The 12,388-nt window shown below is 36.9% G+C and overlaps 1 protein-coding gene across 7 annotated transcripts in view; it reads right to left on the bottom strand.

Annotated features, from left to right (window-relative positions):
• The window catches only part of KDM5B (lysine demethylase 5B), a 72,423-nt gene that overhangs the window by 40,596 nt on the left and 19,439 nt on the right, over nt 1-12,388 (bottom strand). For all 7 annotated transcript variants that reach the window (XM_082397204.1, XM_082397203.1, XM_082397205.1 and 4 more), the window contains exons 2-4: nt 7,301-7,378; nt 5,835-5,957; nt 5,014-5,184 (exon numbers count right to left, since the gene is read on the bottom strand). In XM_082397204.1, the coding sequence (XP_082253330.1) occupies nt 5,014-5,184; nt 5,835-5,957; nt 7,301-7,378 (372 nt within the window). The remainder of the gene's footprint in view (nt 1-5,013; nt 5,185-5,834; nt 5,958-7,300; nt 7,379-12,388) is intronic.

The raw sequence follows: 12,388 nt of genomic DNA, 5'->3' as shown, positions 1-12,388 counted from the left end.
TGGACAAATTCTTAGAAAGGTATAACCTTCCAAGACTGAACCAGGAAGAAACAGAAAATATGAACAGACCAATCAGTAACGAAATTGAAACTGTGATTAAAAATCTTCCAACAAACAAAAGTCCAGGACCAGATGGCTTCACAGGTGAATTCTATCAAACATTTAGAGAAGAGCTAACACCCATCCTTCTCAAACTCTTCCAAAAAACAGCAGAGGAAGGAACACTCCCAAACTCATTCTGTGAGGTCACCATCACCCTGATACCAAAACCAAACAAAGACACTACAAAAGAAGAAAATTACAGACCAGTATCACTGATGAATATAGATGCAAAAATCCTCAACAAAATACTAGCAAACAGAATCCAACAACACATTAAAAGGATCATACACCATGATCAAGTGGGATGTATCCCAGGGATGCAAGGATTCTTCAATATATGCAAATCAATCAACGTGATACAGCATATTAACAAACTGAAGAAGAAAAACCATATGATCATCTCAATAGATGCAGAAAAAGCTTTTGACAAAATTCAACACCCATTTATGATAAAAACTCTCCAGAAAGTGGGCATAGAGGGAACCTACCTCAACATAATAAAGGCCATATATGACAAACCCACAGCAAACATCATTTCTCAACGGTGAAAAACTGAAAGCATTTCCTCTAAGATCAGGAATGAGACAAGGATATCCACTCTCACTACTATTATTCAACATAGTTTTGGAAGTCCTAGCCATGGCAATCAGAGAAGAAAAATAAATAAAAAGAATACAAACTGGAAAAGAAGAAGTAAGACTGTCACTGTTTGCAGATGACATGATACTATACATAGAGAATCCTAAAGATGCCACCAGAAAACTACTAGAGTTAATCAATGAATTTGGTAAAGCTGCAGGATACAAAATTAATGCACAGAAATCTCTTGCATGCCTATACACTAATGATGAAAAATCTGAAAGAGAAATTATGGAAACACTCCCATTTACCACTGCAACAAAAAGAATAAAATACCTAGGAATAAACCTACCTAGGGAGACAAAAGACCTGTATGCAGAAAACTATAAGACACTGATGAAAGAAATTAAAGATGATACCAACAGATGGAGAGATATACCATGTTCCTGGATTGGAAGAATCAATATTGTGAAAATGACTATACTACCCAAAGCAATCTACAGATTCAATGCAATCCCTATCAAGTTACCAATGGCATTTTTTACGGAACTAGAACAAATCATCTTAAAATTTGTATGGAGACACAAAAGACCCTGAATAGCCAAAGCAGTCTTGCGCGAAAAAAACAACGGAGCTGGAGGAATCAGACTCCCTGACTTCAGACTATACTACAAAGCTATAGTAATCAAGACAATATGGTACTGGCACAAAAACAGAAACATAGATCAATGGAACAAGATAGAAAGCCCAGAGATAAACCCATGCACCTACGGTCAACTAATCTATGACAAAGGAGGCAAAGATATACAATGGAGAAAAGACAGTCTCTTCAATAAGTGGTGCTGGGAAAACTGGACAGCTGCATGTAAAAGAATGAAATTAGAACACTCCCTAACACCATACACAAAAATAAACTCAAAATGGATTAGAGACCTAAATGTAAGACCGGACACTATAAAACTCTTAGAGGAAAACATAGGAGGAACACTCTTTGACATAAATCACAGCAAGATCTTTTGTGATCCACCTCCTAGAGAAATGGAAATAAAACAGATGGGACCTAATGAAACTTCAAAGCTTTTGCACAGCAAAGGAAACTACAAACAAGACAAAATGACAACCCTCAGAATGGGAGAAAATATTTGCAAACGAATCAATGGACAAAGGATTAATCTCCAAAATATATAAACAGCTCATGCAGCTCAATATTAAAAAAACAAACAACTCAATCCAAAAATGGGCAGAAGACCTAAATAGACATTTCTCCAAAGAAGACATACAGATGGCCAAGAAGCACATGAAAAACTGCTCAACATCACTAATTATTAGAGAAATGCAAATCAAAATTACAATGAGGTTATCACCTCACACCAGTTAGAATGGGACTCATCAGAAAATCTACAAACAACAAATGCTGGAGAGGATGTGGAGAAAAGGGAACCCTCTTGAAGTGTTGTGGGAATGTAAATTGATACACCCACTATGGAGAACAGTATGGAGGGTCCTTAAAAAACTAAAAATAGAATTACCATACGACCCAGCAATCCCACTACTGGACATATACCCAGAGAAAACCATAATTCAAAAAGACACATGCACCCCAATGTTCATTGCAGCACTATTTACAATAGCCAGGTCATGGAAGCAACCTAAATGCCCACTGACAGACAAATGGATAAAGAAGATGTGGTACATATATACAATGGAATATTACTCAGCCATAAAAAGGAATGAAATTGGGTCATTTGTAGAGACGTGGATGGATCCAGAGACTGTCGTACAGAGTGAAGTAAGTCAGAAAGAGAAAAACAAATATCGTATATTAACACATATATGTCGAACCTAGAAAAATGGTACGGATGAACTGGTTTGCAGGGCAGAAATTGAGACACAGATGTAGAAAACAAACGTATGGACACCAAGGGGGGAAAGTGGCGGGACGGGGTGATGGTGGTGGGATGAACTGGGAGATTAGGATTGACATATATACACTAATATGTATAAAACAGATAACTAATGAGAACCTGCTGTATAAAAAATAAATAAAATTCAAAAATTCCAGAAAAATAAAAGAATTGAGCAACAGGAGAAATCAAATCAAGTTATGTGTATTAAAATGGAATGACACAGGGTCATTAAAACCTGTATCTTCAGGCTTCCCTGGTGGCACAGTGGTTAAGAATCTGCCTGCCAATGCAGGGGACACGGGTTCGAGCCCTGGTCTGGGAAGATCCCACATGCCGCGGAGCAACTAAGCCCGTGAGCCACAACTACTGAGCCTGCGCTCTAGAGCCCGCGAGCCACAACTACTGGGCCTGTGTGCTGTCACTACTGAAGCCTGCATGCCTAGAGCCCGTGCTCCGCAAAAGAGAAGCCACCACAGTGAGAAGCCTGAGTACCGTAACGAAGAGGAGCCCCAGCTTGCCACAACTAGAGAAAGCCTGCGCACAGCAATGAAGACCCAACGCAGCCAAAAATAAATAAATTAAAAAAAAAACCCAAAAAACCTGTATCTTCAAAAATATACAGTGACATGTTAAGCAGGAAAAATACTGTATACGTAAAGAAAACACTTCCAATTTGTGTATATGTGCATAAAAATAGCCTTGAAAGAAAAAGCAGATAAGAGGATTAGGAGGGATTTATTTTCATCATACTTTCCTTTGTTTTTATACTTTCCACAAGGAACATGTATCAGCAGGCCCCTCAACAGATATTTATCTGTGTTGTAGATGTAACGTTTGTAAAGGGTATCGTTAAATACCTGTTCCTTTCAGACTATGACTGTATAAATGCTTACCCACTTTTCAACTATGAAACTTAGGGCCTCTCTAAGTATATAGACGAGCTGTTTCTAAACCCATAAAGCAGGGAGACGCTCTCTCTCCCCTTATTCATCTAACTTCTGCACCGAGATAAAAAGGTTCAAAGGAGAAAATCTATTGTGGGCAACTGTATGTAGATCTGACTATAAAACAGAGACATAAAGGCTCCATATACAACACTTTAAACAATTTCATCCATGGGTTCACTAAACATTCACACAGTGCACATTTCTTTAAACAACTTTCTGAGTATTAGATTAGTCACATTTTCTAGGCTAAAAAGAAAGCCCATCTGGAATCAAGGGAGACAGAAAAGAAAAACACAATGCTACGAAAACCTATAGGATTTAAGCATTCCAGATGATATGTCTGCATCAAGAGTTTTGATTAGCAGGTTTACCCTCGGAAACTATGTTGTGATCTTTCTCCCTCTCTATAGCACAGTAACAATTCCTAAAATTATAGGGCTCACTGCTCTAGTGTAGAATATCTCAAAGAGTGTAAACAATTATGACATTCTGCTTTCTACCAGGGCCTAAAGTAAGTGGGAAGTTTTTATAATATTGTTTTGCTTTTAATTAGAATAAAAGTTTGTGTCTGAATAATTTGGCAAATACCACCTTTGGGGCTTCCCTGGTGGCGCAGTGGTTGAGAATCTGCCTGCCAATGCAGGGGACACGGGTTCGAGCCCTGGTCTGGGAAGATCCCACATGCCGCGGAGCAACTAGACCCGTGAGCCACAACTACTGAGCCTGCGCGTTCGGAGCCTGTGCCCCGCAACAAGAGAGGCCGCGATAGTGAGAGGCCCGCGCACCGCGGTGAAGAGTGGCCCCCACTCGCCACAACTAGAGAAAGCCCTCGCACAGAAACGAAGACCCAACACAGCCAAAAATAACTAAATAAATTAATTAAAAAAAAAGAAAAAGAAAAAAAACTTGCCAAAATGTCACCCGCAAAAAAAAAAAAAAAAAAATACCACCTTTGTAAGGAAACAGACACGGTTACATAGGAACTACTAGCAGAGGGCTCCATGAGCTGTCCAGCATTATTGAGTCCCCTACTCTCTACCAATGTCAACATTCTATGCAAATCTCCTTGGAGACCTCAGCTGGCAAAAGAGAGCAGGCAGGCAAGTTAGTTATTTCACATGTTGTATTTTCATGTGACAACCAGGAATACACTTTAAACAGTAAGTGAATGCAAAAGCATAAGCCGTAACAAGTAGGTAATAACCAACTGCTGTAAGAAAGGAACATCTATAGTGAAGTTAATACAGATTTCAGTTTTTGATAACAAAAGAATATTTCCTCTGTAACCTTATTCATTCCAAAACAACCTTCTTAGTATGGCTGCTCTCAAAACAGAACTAAAACACTGGAGGAAAAATCCATAAAACAAAAGTCTTCCAAGCAAGTCTTCCACACATAATCAAGGCCTTTTCATTCCTCCCAAAGACCATGTGCCAATAAGCAGTGAAATAAAACAGGTTAAGGCTAGCCCCACTCACCCTCAAACTGTCTCCAGACAGGAATAAGTTGTAGGGGTTGAGAATTCGCTCATAATGCCCTCTGATATGGGAGCCTACAGCTTTGCCAGGAGCAAACCCCATCTTGGTGGCAATTTTGGTCCATTTTCTATCCTTGCAAACAACTGCAAATCCACCTTCCTCTGCAACTAACTGTTAAATAAAACAGCAAAAGAAATTAGTTCTTGGCTGTGGTCATCTTTTAAAAATACATTTTCCAAGTAAAATATATATATATGCATTATTAATTTTAAACTAGAAATTTAAAACACTGCTTTTAACAGCATATTCCATAAACTTTTCGTACCCCTCCAAAAGCTACTTCTCAGTTCCACAAAGCAGCCAAGACTTTCCATGAGGAAGAATTAAATTAGCAATGAAATCTCTGATAAAGAAAAGGTTCTAGTAAACTGAGGAGTAGCAAGAACGGCAGCATGTCTGGTGGAAATAATGCAGGCTTTAGACTGAAATGAACTTTAAGATATAGAATTATAACTCAGCCTTTTCAGTTGGTCAACTTGGACACTGAAAGCCTCTGTTGTCTTATCTGCAATAAAACAGACAGGAATATCTAAGAGGACGACTACGAAGTTGAAAAATTACCAAAAAACAGGTGGCAGCAAAATATTTCACAAGATAAGGCTTTCAGACCTGAGAAGCAGAGACCAATTAATCAGAAAACTAAATGAAGAATTTTATTTTACATATTTCAAGCAGTAAATTTCTTATTTTAAGGCAAAGAAGATCAAATTCATGCTGTCAGAAAAATTATTCAGTGAGAAAGATGGTCATTAGGCTTTTACCTTATTAAGCTGAAACAAGTCCAAGATCTTCCTCTCCACATGTGGAATTTTCAGAGTACTTCCCTGTAATTCCCAGTACTTTGCAATCTGGTCCAAGAAATTTAATTTTACACGAGTTTGAGCCTAAATGACAAAGAACTGAGTTTTACTTTTACCTAGCTTATTATAAAGCTCCTGTCTATTACCTGAGCATGTGATATTTTCATTCTTAGAATATTTAAGTGCAATACCACTTATGAATTCAATAGGGGAAACTTCCCCAAAATATACAAAATAAAACTGGTTAAATAATTATACGTTAACTCAACAAAAATTTAATCCAGCCCCTACCATGTGCCAGGTAAGTAGTAGTTACACACTCAATAAGTCCTCCCGTAACATAAATAGGCGATCTGAGAGGTGCTTTATTTAAGGAGTATCATAAGTAAGCTTCTATATGCCCCTTTCGTCCTTTTACAGTTTGCGTATTTTAAAGTCCTGTTCTCTCTGAGTACAAATTTTCTGATTTGCTCAAACACAAATCTAAAAGCAGATTTACAACAGAACCACTTATCTTTAAAGTCCTGATAACTTAAAGATAACAGAAAACCAGAAACTTTCTTAAATGTTATTCCCTTGACAGATTATTACTGTCGCCTACAAGTCATTTTTAAAAATTTTGTCATTTTTCTTTCCACTCATTGTGAAATTAAGTCAGACAGTCTTAAGACTTTTATCTTGCACAAGACCAAAATTGAGATCAATATTCAGATATTCCCAACCACGTCAAAGTTAATACCCACCTCCCTATCTTTCAAGCTCGACATGAAAATACACTGAAATACTTGAAAATACATACACTAGATGCTACCACTGCCAAAGCCCACAGAATTCCAGTGGACATATGTGCCATTTAAGTTAAGAATGTTTGGTTTAGTATAGAAAAACAAAACACGGTTCAATATGAAAATCAGATTAGCAAAACATTCATATAAACAATTAACCTCTATGCTATCAATACCCAAGCCTTATTCACCCAGCACTTTAGGGCTTAAGTCGCCCACAGACTAAAGAAGAAATACCTCTTCTCTAGAGAATCCCCTGTGCTATTCACTCCTCCTAGGGAAAGTAAAGTGTGTTATTAAATCTAACTGAAGACATGTATTTTGGAAGAATATCAGAGCTGGAGAATCTTTTCCATTAAATGGTTCTCAAAGCCTTTCAAAACCTAAACTCTATTGGTCGTCACCTAGATTGAGAAGGATTTAAATGCATTTATTAATTAATAGGCTGGCAATTATTGACAAAAATCAGTGTTTTTAATGAAACTGGGTTAGCTGCAAAGGTTTATCACCATTTGTTTTACCATGATTATCAGTTACTAGCCATGTTTTAGCTTCACTGAAACCACTAGATTTGTGACACAGCCTCTTTCAAAGAAGCCCCCGCTGGAATACAGGCAACCAGTATAGTAGTTAAGACATTACCTCCAATTCATTCAGCCTCTGGATACGTGGGGTAAAATGAAGTTTGTCAACATCACACGCAAATGGTGGCTGCCAATCCTAGTGGAGAAGCAAAGGTTTTCATTAGAAAAATGTGTAATTCTGACATTTAAAAAATGGTTTTAAAGTTAAAACCCTGGTTAAGTAAAGCATGTTATCTCTAATGAGTCAAACAGAACACAGGGCAGTAGTTTCTTAACTCTTTTTCCACCAGAACAGCAGAATATGTATGATGACCCTTCTCCAAATGATACATCCTGTACACACCCCGCCTAGCACCCCTCCAACCAGCAACGTCACTGAGCCTCAACTGCCGTTGAAAAATCATCAACTCAGGCAAAAAAAGACTTTGACTCCTCTATTCCATAAGTATCTCTCCTCCTACAAAATAGCTATATTAATGTCCAATTATCTACAAACTGTATTTTAATATACATAACCCAGTTACATTAACTTTTATTATAAAATTGAGGATATGTTCTTCTGTGGGGGGAAAAGAAAAAAACTGACATCCAAAACCAATTTTAAGAATCACCCTTAACATATCTACTGATACAGGTTCTTGGAAGAACTGCTATCAGGAGAAAATAGACAGGAAGGAGAGTGTGTATGGACTGTTGTCTGTAAGTGGAGAAAACTGGAAACAACTTAAATGTTCACGATAAGAGAACAGTTTAAAGGCATAAAAATTATGCTGTGTAAATAGGTACAGAGTTTCAGTTTGGAATAATGAAAAGGTTCTGGAGACGGACAGTGGTGATGATTGTACAACATTGTGAATGTACTTAATGTTACTGAATTGCATGCACCCTTAAAATCGTTACAATGGTATATTTTATATTATTCAGTATTTTAGTATTTCAACATAATTTTTTAAGACAAAAAAGTTCATGCTGTTGTATAGCTCTATTTATTGACATTGAAAATTTTCCTTATATATATTTTATGAAAGAAAGAAAAACAGGCTGTGCAACAGAAAAATAAAACACTGGAAAGAGACAGCAAAAAGGTTAACAGCGGTTTGTCTTTGGTAGGATTATAGGTGATTTTTCTTTTGCTTCCTTACCCATTTTAAATACAATCGGAAATATATTAAATACATTAAGTAATACCTATTAAATAAATTATTTTAGAGTAAGAGAACAAGTTAATACAAATGTTGGTACATCTGTAAATGACAATAAAATACTCTGCAGCGGTAATAAAGAATATCTAGATGTTCTAAACACGGAAAGATAGCCAACAGTGGATGAGTAAAAAACTAAAACATGCAAATTTGTGTTAACATATGTAAATTTTAAAGACTATTGTAATAGAAAGGGAGAAAGACGTTATTTTTATTTCAAATTTATACTGCTGGAGTTTATCACTGCTTTTAGTTTAAAAGTAAAACAGGTTTTGTTTTTGTGATACAAACACTTAAGTAAAAATGCCCACCAGCAATGCCTGATTAAATATTATGTTAAAAAGTAAATTTTACAATTTTTTTTCAAAGGAAAAAAGCAGATTACAAATTGGTACAAAGCTTTTTACTACCACCCCAAAAAAGAATAGGAAGGAAAAAAAAGAAAAGAAAAAAGAAAAAATGGCAATACCGTTTAAGAAGTCAATGACAGATCAGGACTTCAAGTGTCTAATGCTGTCATACAGCCTCTTCAACAAAAACTATGGCTAATGTTTAAACGCCAGTTAAAGATATACTGTACTGCTAATACACTTAAAAAAATACTACCTACTCCAAAAGATTTCTTTTTCCTACTCAAAAAGATTACAGTGATTTTTGTTTACCTTGATAACTAAAGATAAAGAAAGCAATGTGTTTAATTATACGTAATACCATGTAGCAGAAGGAAATCCCATCGCTTCTTAATATTCTGTGGCAGGCTAATGGAAGACTTGATATTGCTCAGAGCTTTGCTCTCTAATACTTTATAAAAGCTGTAGCGCTTCCCTGGTGGCGCAGTGGTTGAGAGTCTGCCTGCCAATGCAGGGGACACGGGTTCGAGCCCTGGTCTGGGAAGATCCCACATGCCGTGGAGCAACTAGGCCCGTGAGCCACAATTACTGAGCCTGCGCATCTGCAGCCTGTGCTCCGCAACAAGAGAGGCCACGGTAGTGAGAGGCCCGCACACCGCGATGAAGAGTGGCCCCCGCTTGCCACAACTAGAGAAAGCCCTCGCACAGAAACGAAGACCCAACACAGCCATAAATAAATTAAAAAAAAAAAAAAAAAAAAAAAAAAAAAGCTGTAGGCTTTCTGAAATGAATTGATCTGGGTTGAAGGTTAGACCAAAAATATATCAAAGACAATGTGTCAGAATATACAAGTAAATGATTAACATACTGTCCAAATGACCTGCAATTTTTATAGATTAAGATTTATGAGTAACGTATAATGATATTCTCCAATGAATCAAATATGCCTTCTACTCCCAAAACACGATACAAAAATTAATTTCATCTTAAGTCTACATATTAAAGTTTTATAAATTAAGGTGAGCTGTGTCTTTGTATGTATGTATGTTATTTAATTTATACTTGTTTTAGCCTGAACCCTTTTTCAAATAAAATAAATCCTAAAAATCAAACATCAAAGGGAAAACACTATGTATCTGTCACTAAGGAAGTTCACACAGTGGGTATAATACATTTAAAACTAAAACCGTGTCAGTAGATCATTCCTTCATCAAACACAGATCACTGCAAATTCTGTCTCCTCCTCTGGTTACAAAGAATGAGAGAAAATGGGATAAATGTCATTCGGTTTTGAGACTTTGTCAGCTGTAAAGCTCTACCCCAATAAAAGAATTACATATTATTTGCAATGCTCACTGTCATATTAGAACAAAGATATCCTTGGCAAAGTCTGGCCTCACTGGGCCATGACTTTTACATGTGGAAAAAAGCCATTTACACAACACTGTATATCAACTAATTTCAATAAAAAGATTTTTAATTCAAAAAAAAGCCATCAGAGAAGGAAAGAGACCATATTAAAGCCTCTAAGAAGTGAAAAATTTCCAACAGGAATATAATCCTCAAATTAAGTAGTCAAATAAATAATGAAAATCTCCATTTAGAAATGTGATAATTTTTGGTTTGACACTTAAGTATCTAAAAGGGATATGTAATCTAACCAAAACTTTTAGCCTCTACCAATAAAATGGTTCATAAAATCATTTTTTTTCTAACATAAAAATAGCATTTCCAGGGCTTCCCTGGTGGCGCACAAGTTAAGAATCCGCCTGCCAATGCAGGGGACATGGGCTCGAGCCCTGGTCCAGGAAGATCCCACGTGCTGTGGAGCAACTAAGCGCATGCACCACAACTACTGAGCCTGCGCGTTAGAGCCCACAAGCCACAACTACTGAGCCCGCATGCCACAACTCCTGAAGCCCGCACACCTAGAGCCCACGCTCCACAACAAGAGAAGCCACCGCAGTTAGAAGCCCGCGCACCGCAATGAAGCCCCTGCTCACCGCAACTAGAGAAAGCCCACGCTCAGCAACGAAGACCCAATGCAGCCAAAAATTATTATTATTATTTTTTTAAAAACAGCATTTCCATACAAACAAGATAATAGATTGCAAGGAGTTCCATGTAAATTCCCTGCTGAAATTCATCTTAATTTCCTTTAAAAACTTTAAAATGGTTTTATTTTAAGCCTTTCAAAATAAAAGTACAGCTATATTATTTAAAAGCTCAATTATTTTCCTGAGCATTAAAAAATATATTCCTTGGGAAAGCAGTTAAGTAGGCCATTGACGCTTAAAAACCCTCAGAGAGGCCTGAGAAACACCAGGTAAACATTTTCCTTAGTCCTAGCACTAACCAAGCAAAAATAACTTACAGCACATTTAACTGAGAGAAATGTTTGAAATTATAAAATTGACCAGTATGAAAATAACTTTCATCGAATGCTAAAGATTTTTCAAAAACACCGTGAAAATTCACTCTGTAAATGCTCCACTGTTAGCACCCACATACTTAACATACTGGAATACTGTTTTAATCTTTCTAGAGGCTGCCATCATTTTAAGACTTAACGATCAGCAAAACAAGAAAGTACACCCTCTACAGAGCTTACAGGTTAGTTCTCTGATTCCCTGCAGGCAAAACCAATTAAAAATCAGTGTCAAAAGCACATTCTGGTTAGTTTACAAATAACAACATGAATTAAGAACGAAAGCATTTTTCTAATTGCGTATATTCTATCAAACCCAGTCATCACTGAATAAATGCACTCACAGGATTTTAATCCAATGCCAGCAGAGGTAAACTCAGTGTTGTAAAGACAGGTTCTTACAGTTTCTATGTTATCAACATTACCACAGAACTTCGGTGCAACTTTTAAGGATCCAAACAAAGAATTTATCTTAGTATTTTAAGGCAAGTTAGAAAAGCTTTCTGTTGAGCTTAAGATTTATCAACCTTAATAAAGATTTCAGTAACACATATATGAAATACAACTTAAAAGACTACTTTCTCATCAATTAAATGGCTTGTCAGTAAGATATCCTTAAGACACCTGCACAAATGGAAGAGGTAGTACAAGGCACAGCATAATCATTATAAATTCCCACTTATAAACTGTAAGAACAGACTTACTATTTATGAACCCCTCAGGCATCCTATGCCACTCATGACGACACTGATAGGTGTTTATCAGGAAAGCTTTGTAATACAAAAGGCTTCATTCAAAGTCTTCCCAAGGTAAATAAAATGCTAGTGCTGCTGCTTCTCCCTTGCTTCTTACTTCCCTCTGGGCAGACTTGGCCCCAAGCAGCTTTAATTAGCCACCAATTTGTTCAAAGCCTGTTTAAGATCTCCGGTCCTTAGTGAGCCACTAGTAAAAACACTTTGAGGATTTCCTTTTTAGACTATGGAACCACACTTTTATACCCTAAAGCCTAGGCATTTAAATTGTAAATAGAATTGAGTGTATGTGGATTTTTCTGGGAAGGCTCACAGCTTTCACCAGGGTCTCAAAGGGGTCTGTAACCAAACAAAGGTCCTGAGAATATGTCTGGCTTTCCTTTAAAAATTTTGCACCTTCAAGTTCTTATCTTA

The sequence above is a fragment of the Balaenoptera borealis genome (assembly GCF_965194805.1).
Source record: "Balaenoptera borealis genome assembly, chromosome: 1".
NCBI classification, from domain to species: domain Eukaryota; kingdom Metazoa; phylum Chordata; class Mammalia; order Artiodactyla; family Balaenopteridae; genus Balaenoptera; species Balaenoptera borealis.
Note: the sequence above shows the minus strand (reverse complement) of the source record. Positions and strands in the feature narration are given on the sequence as shown.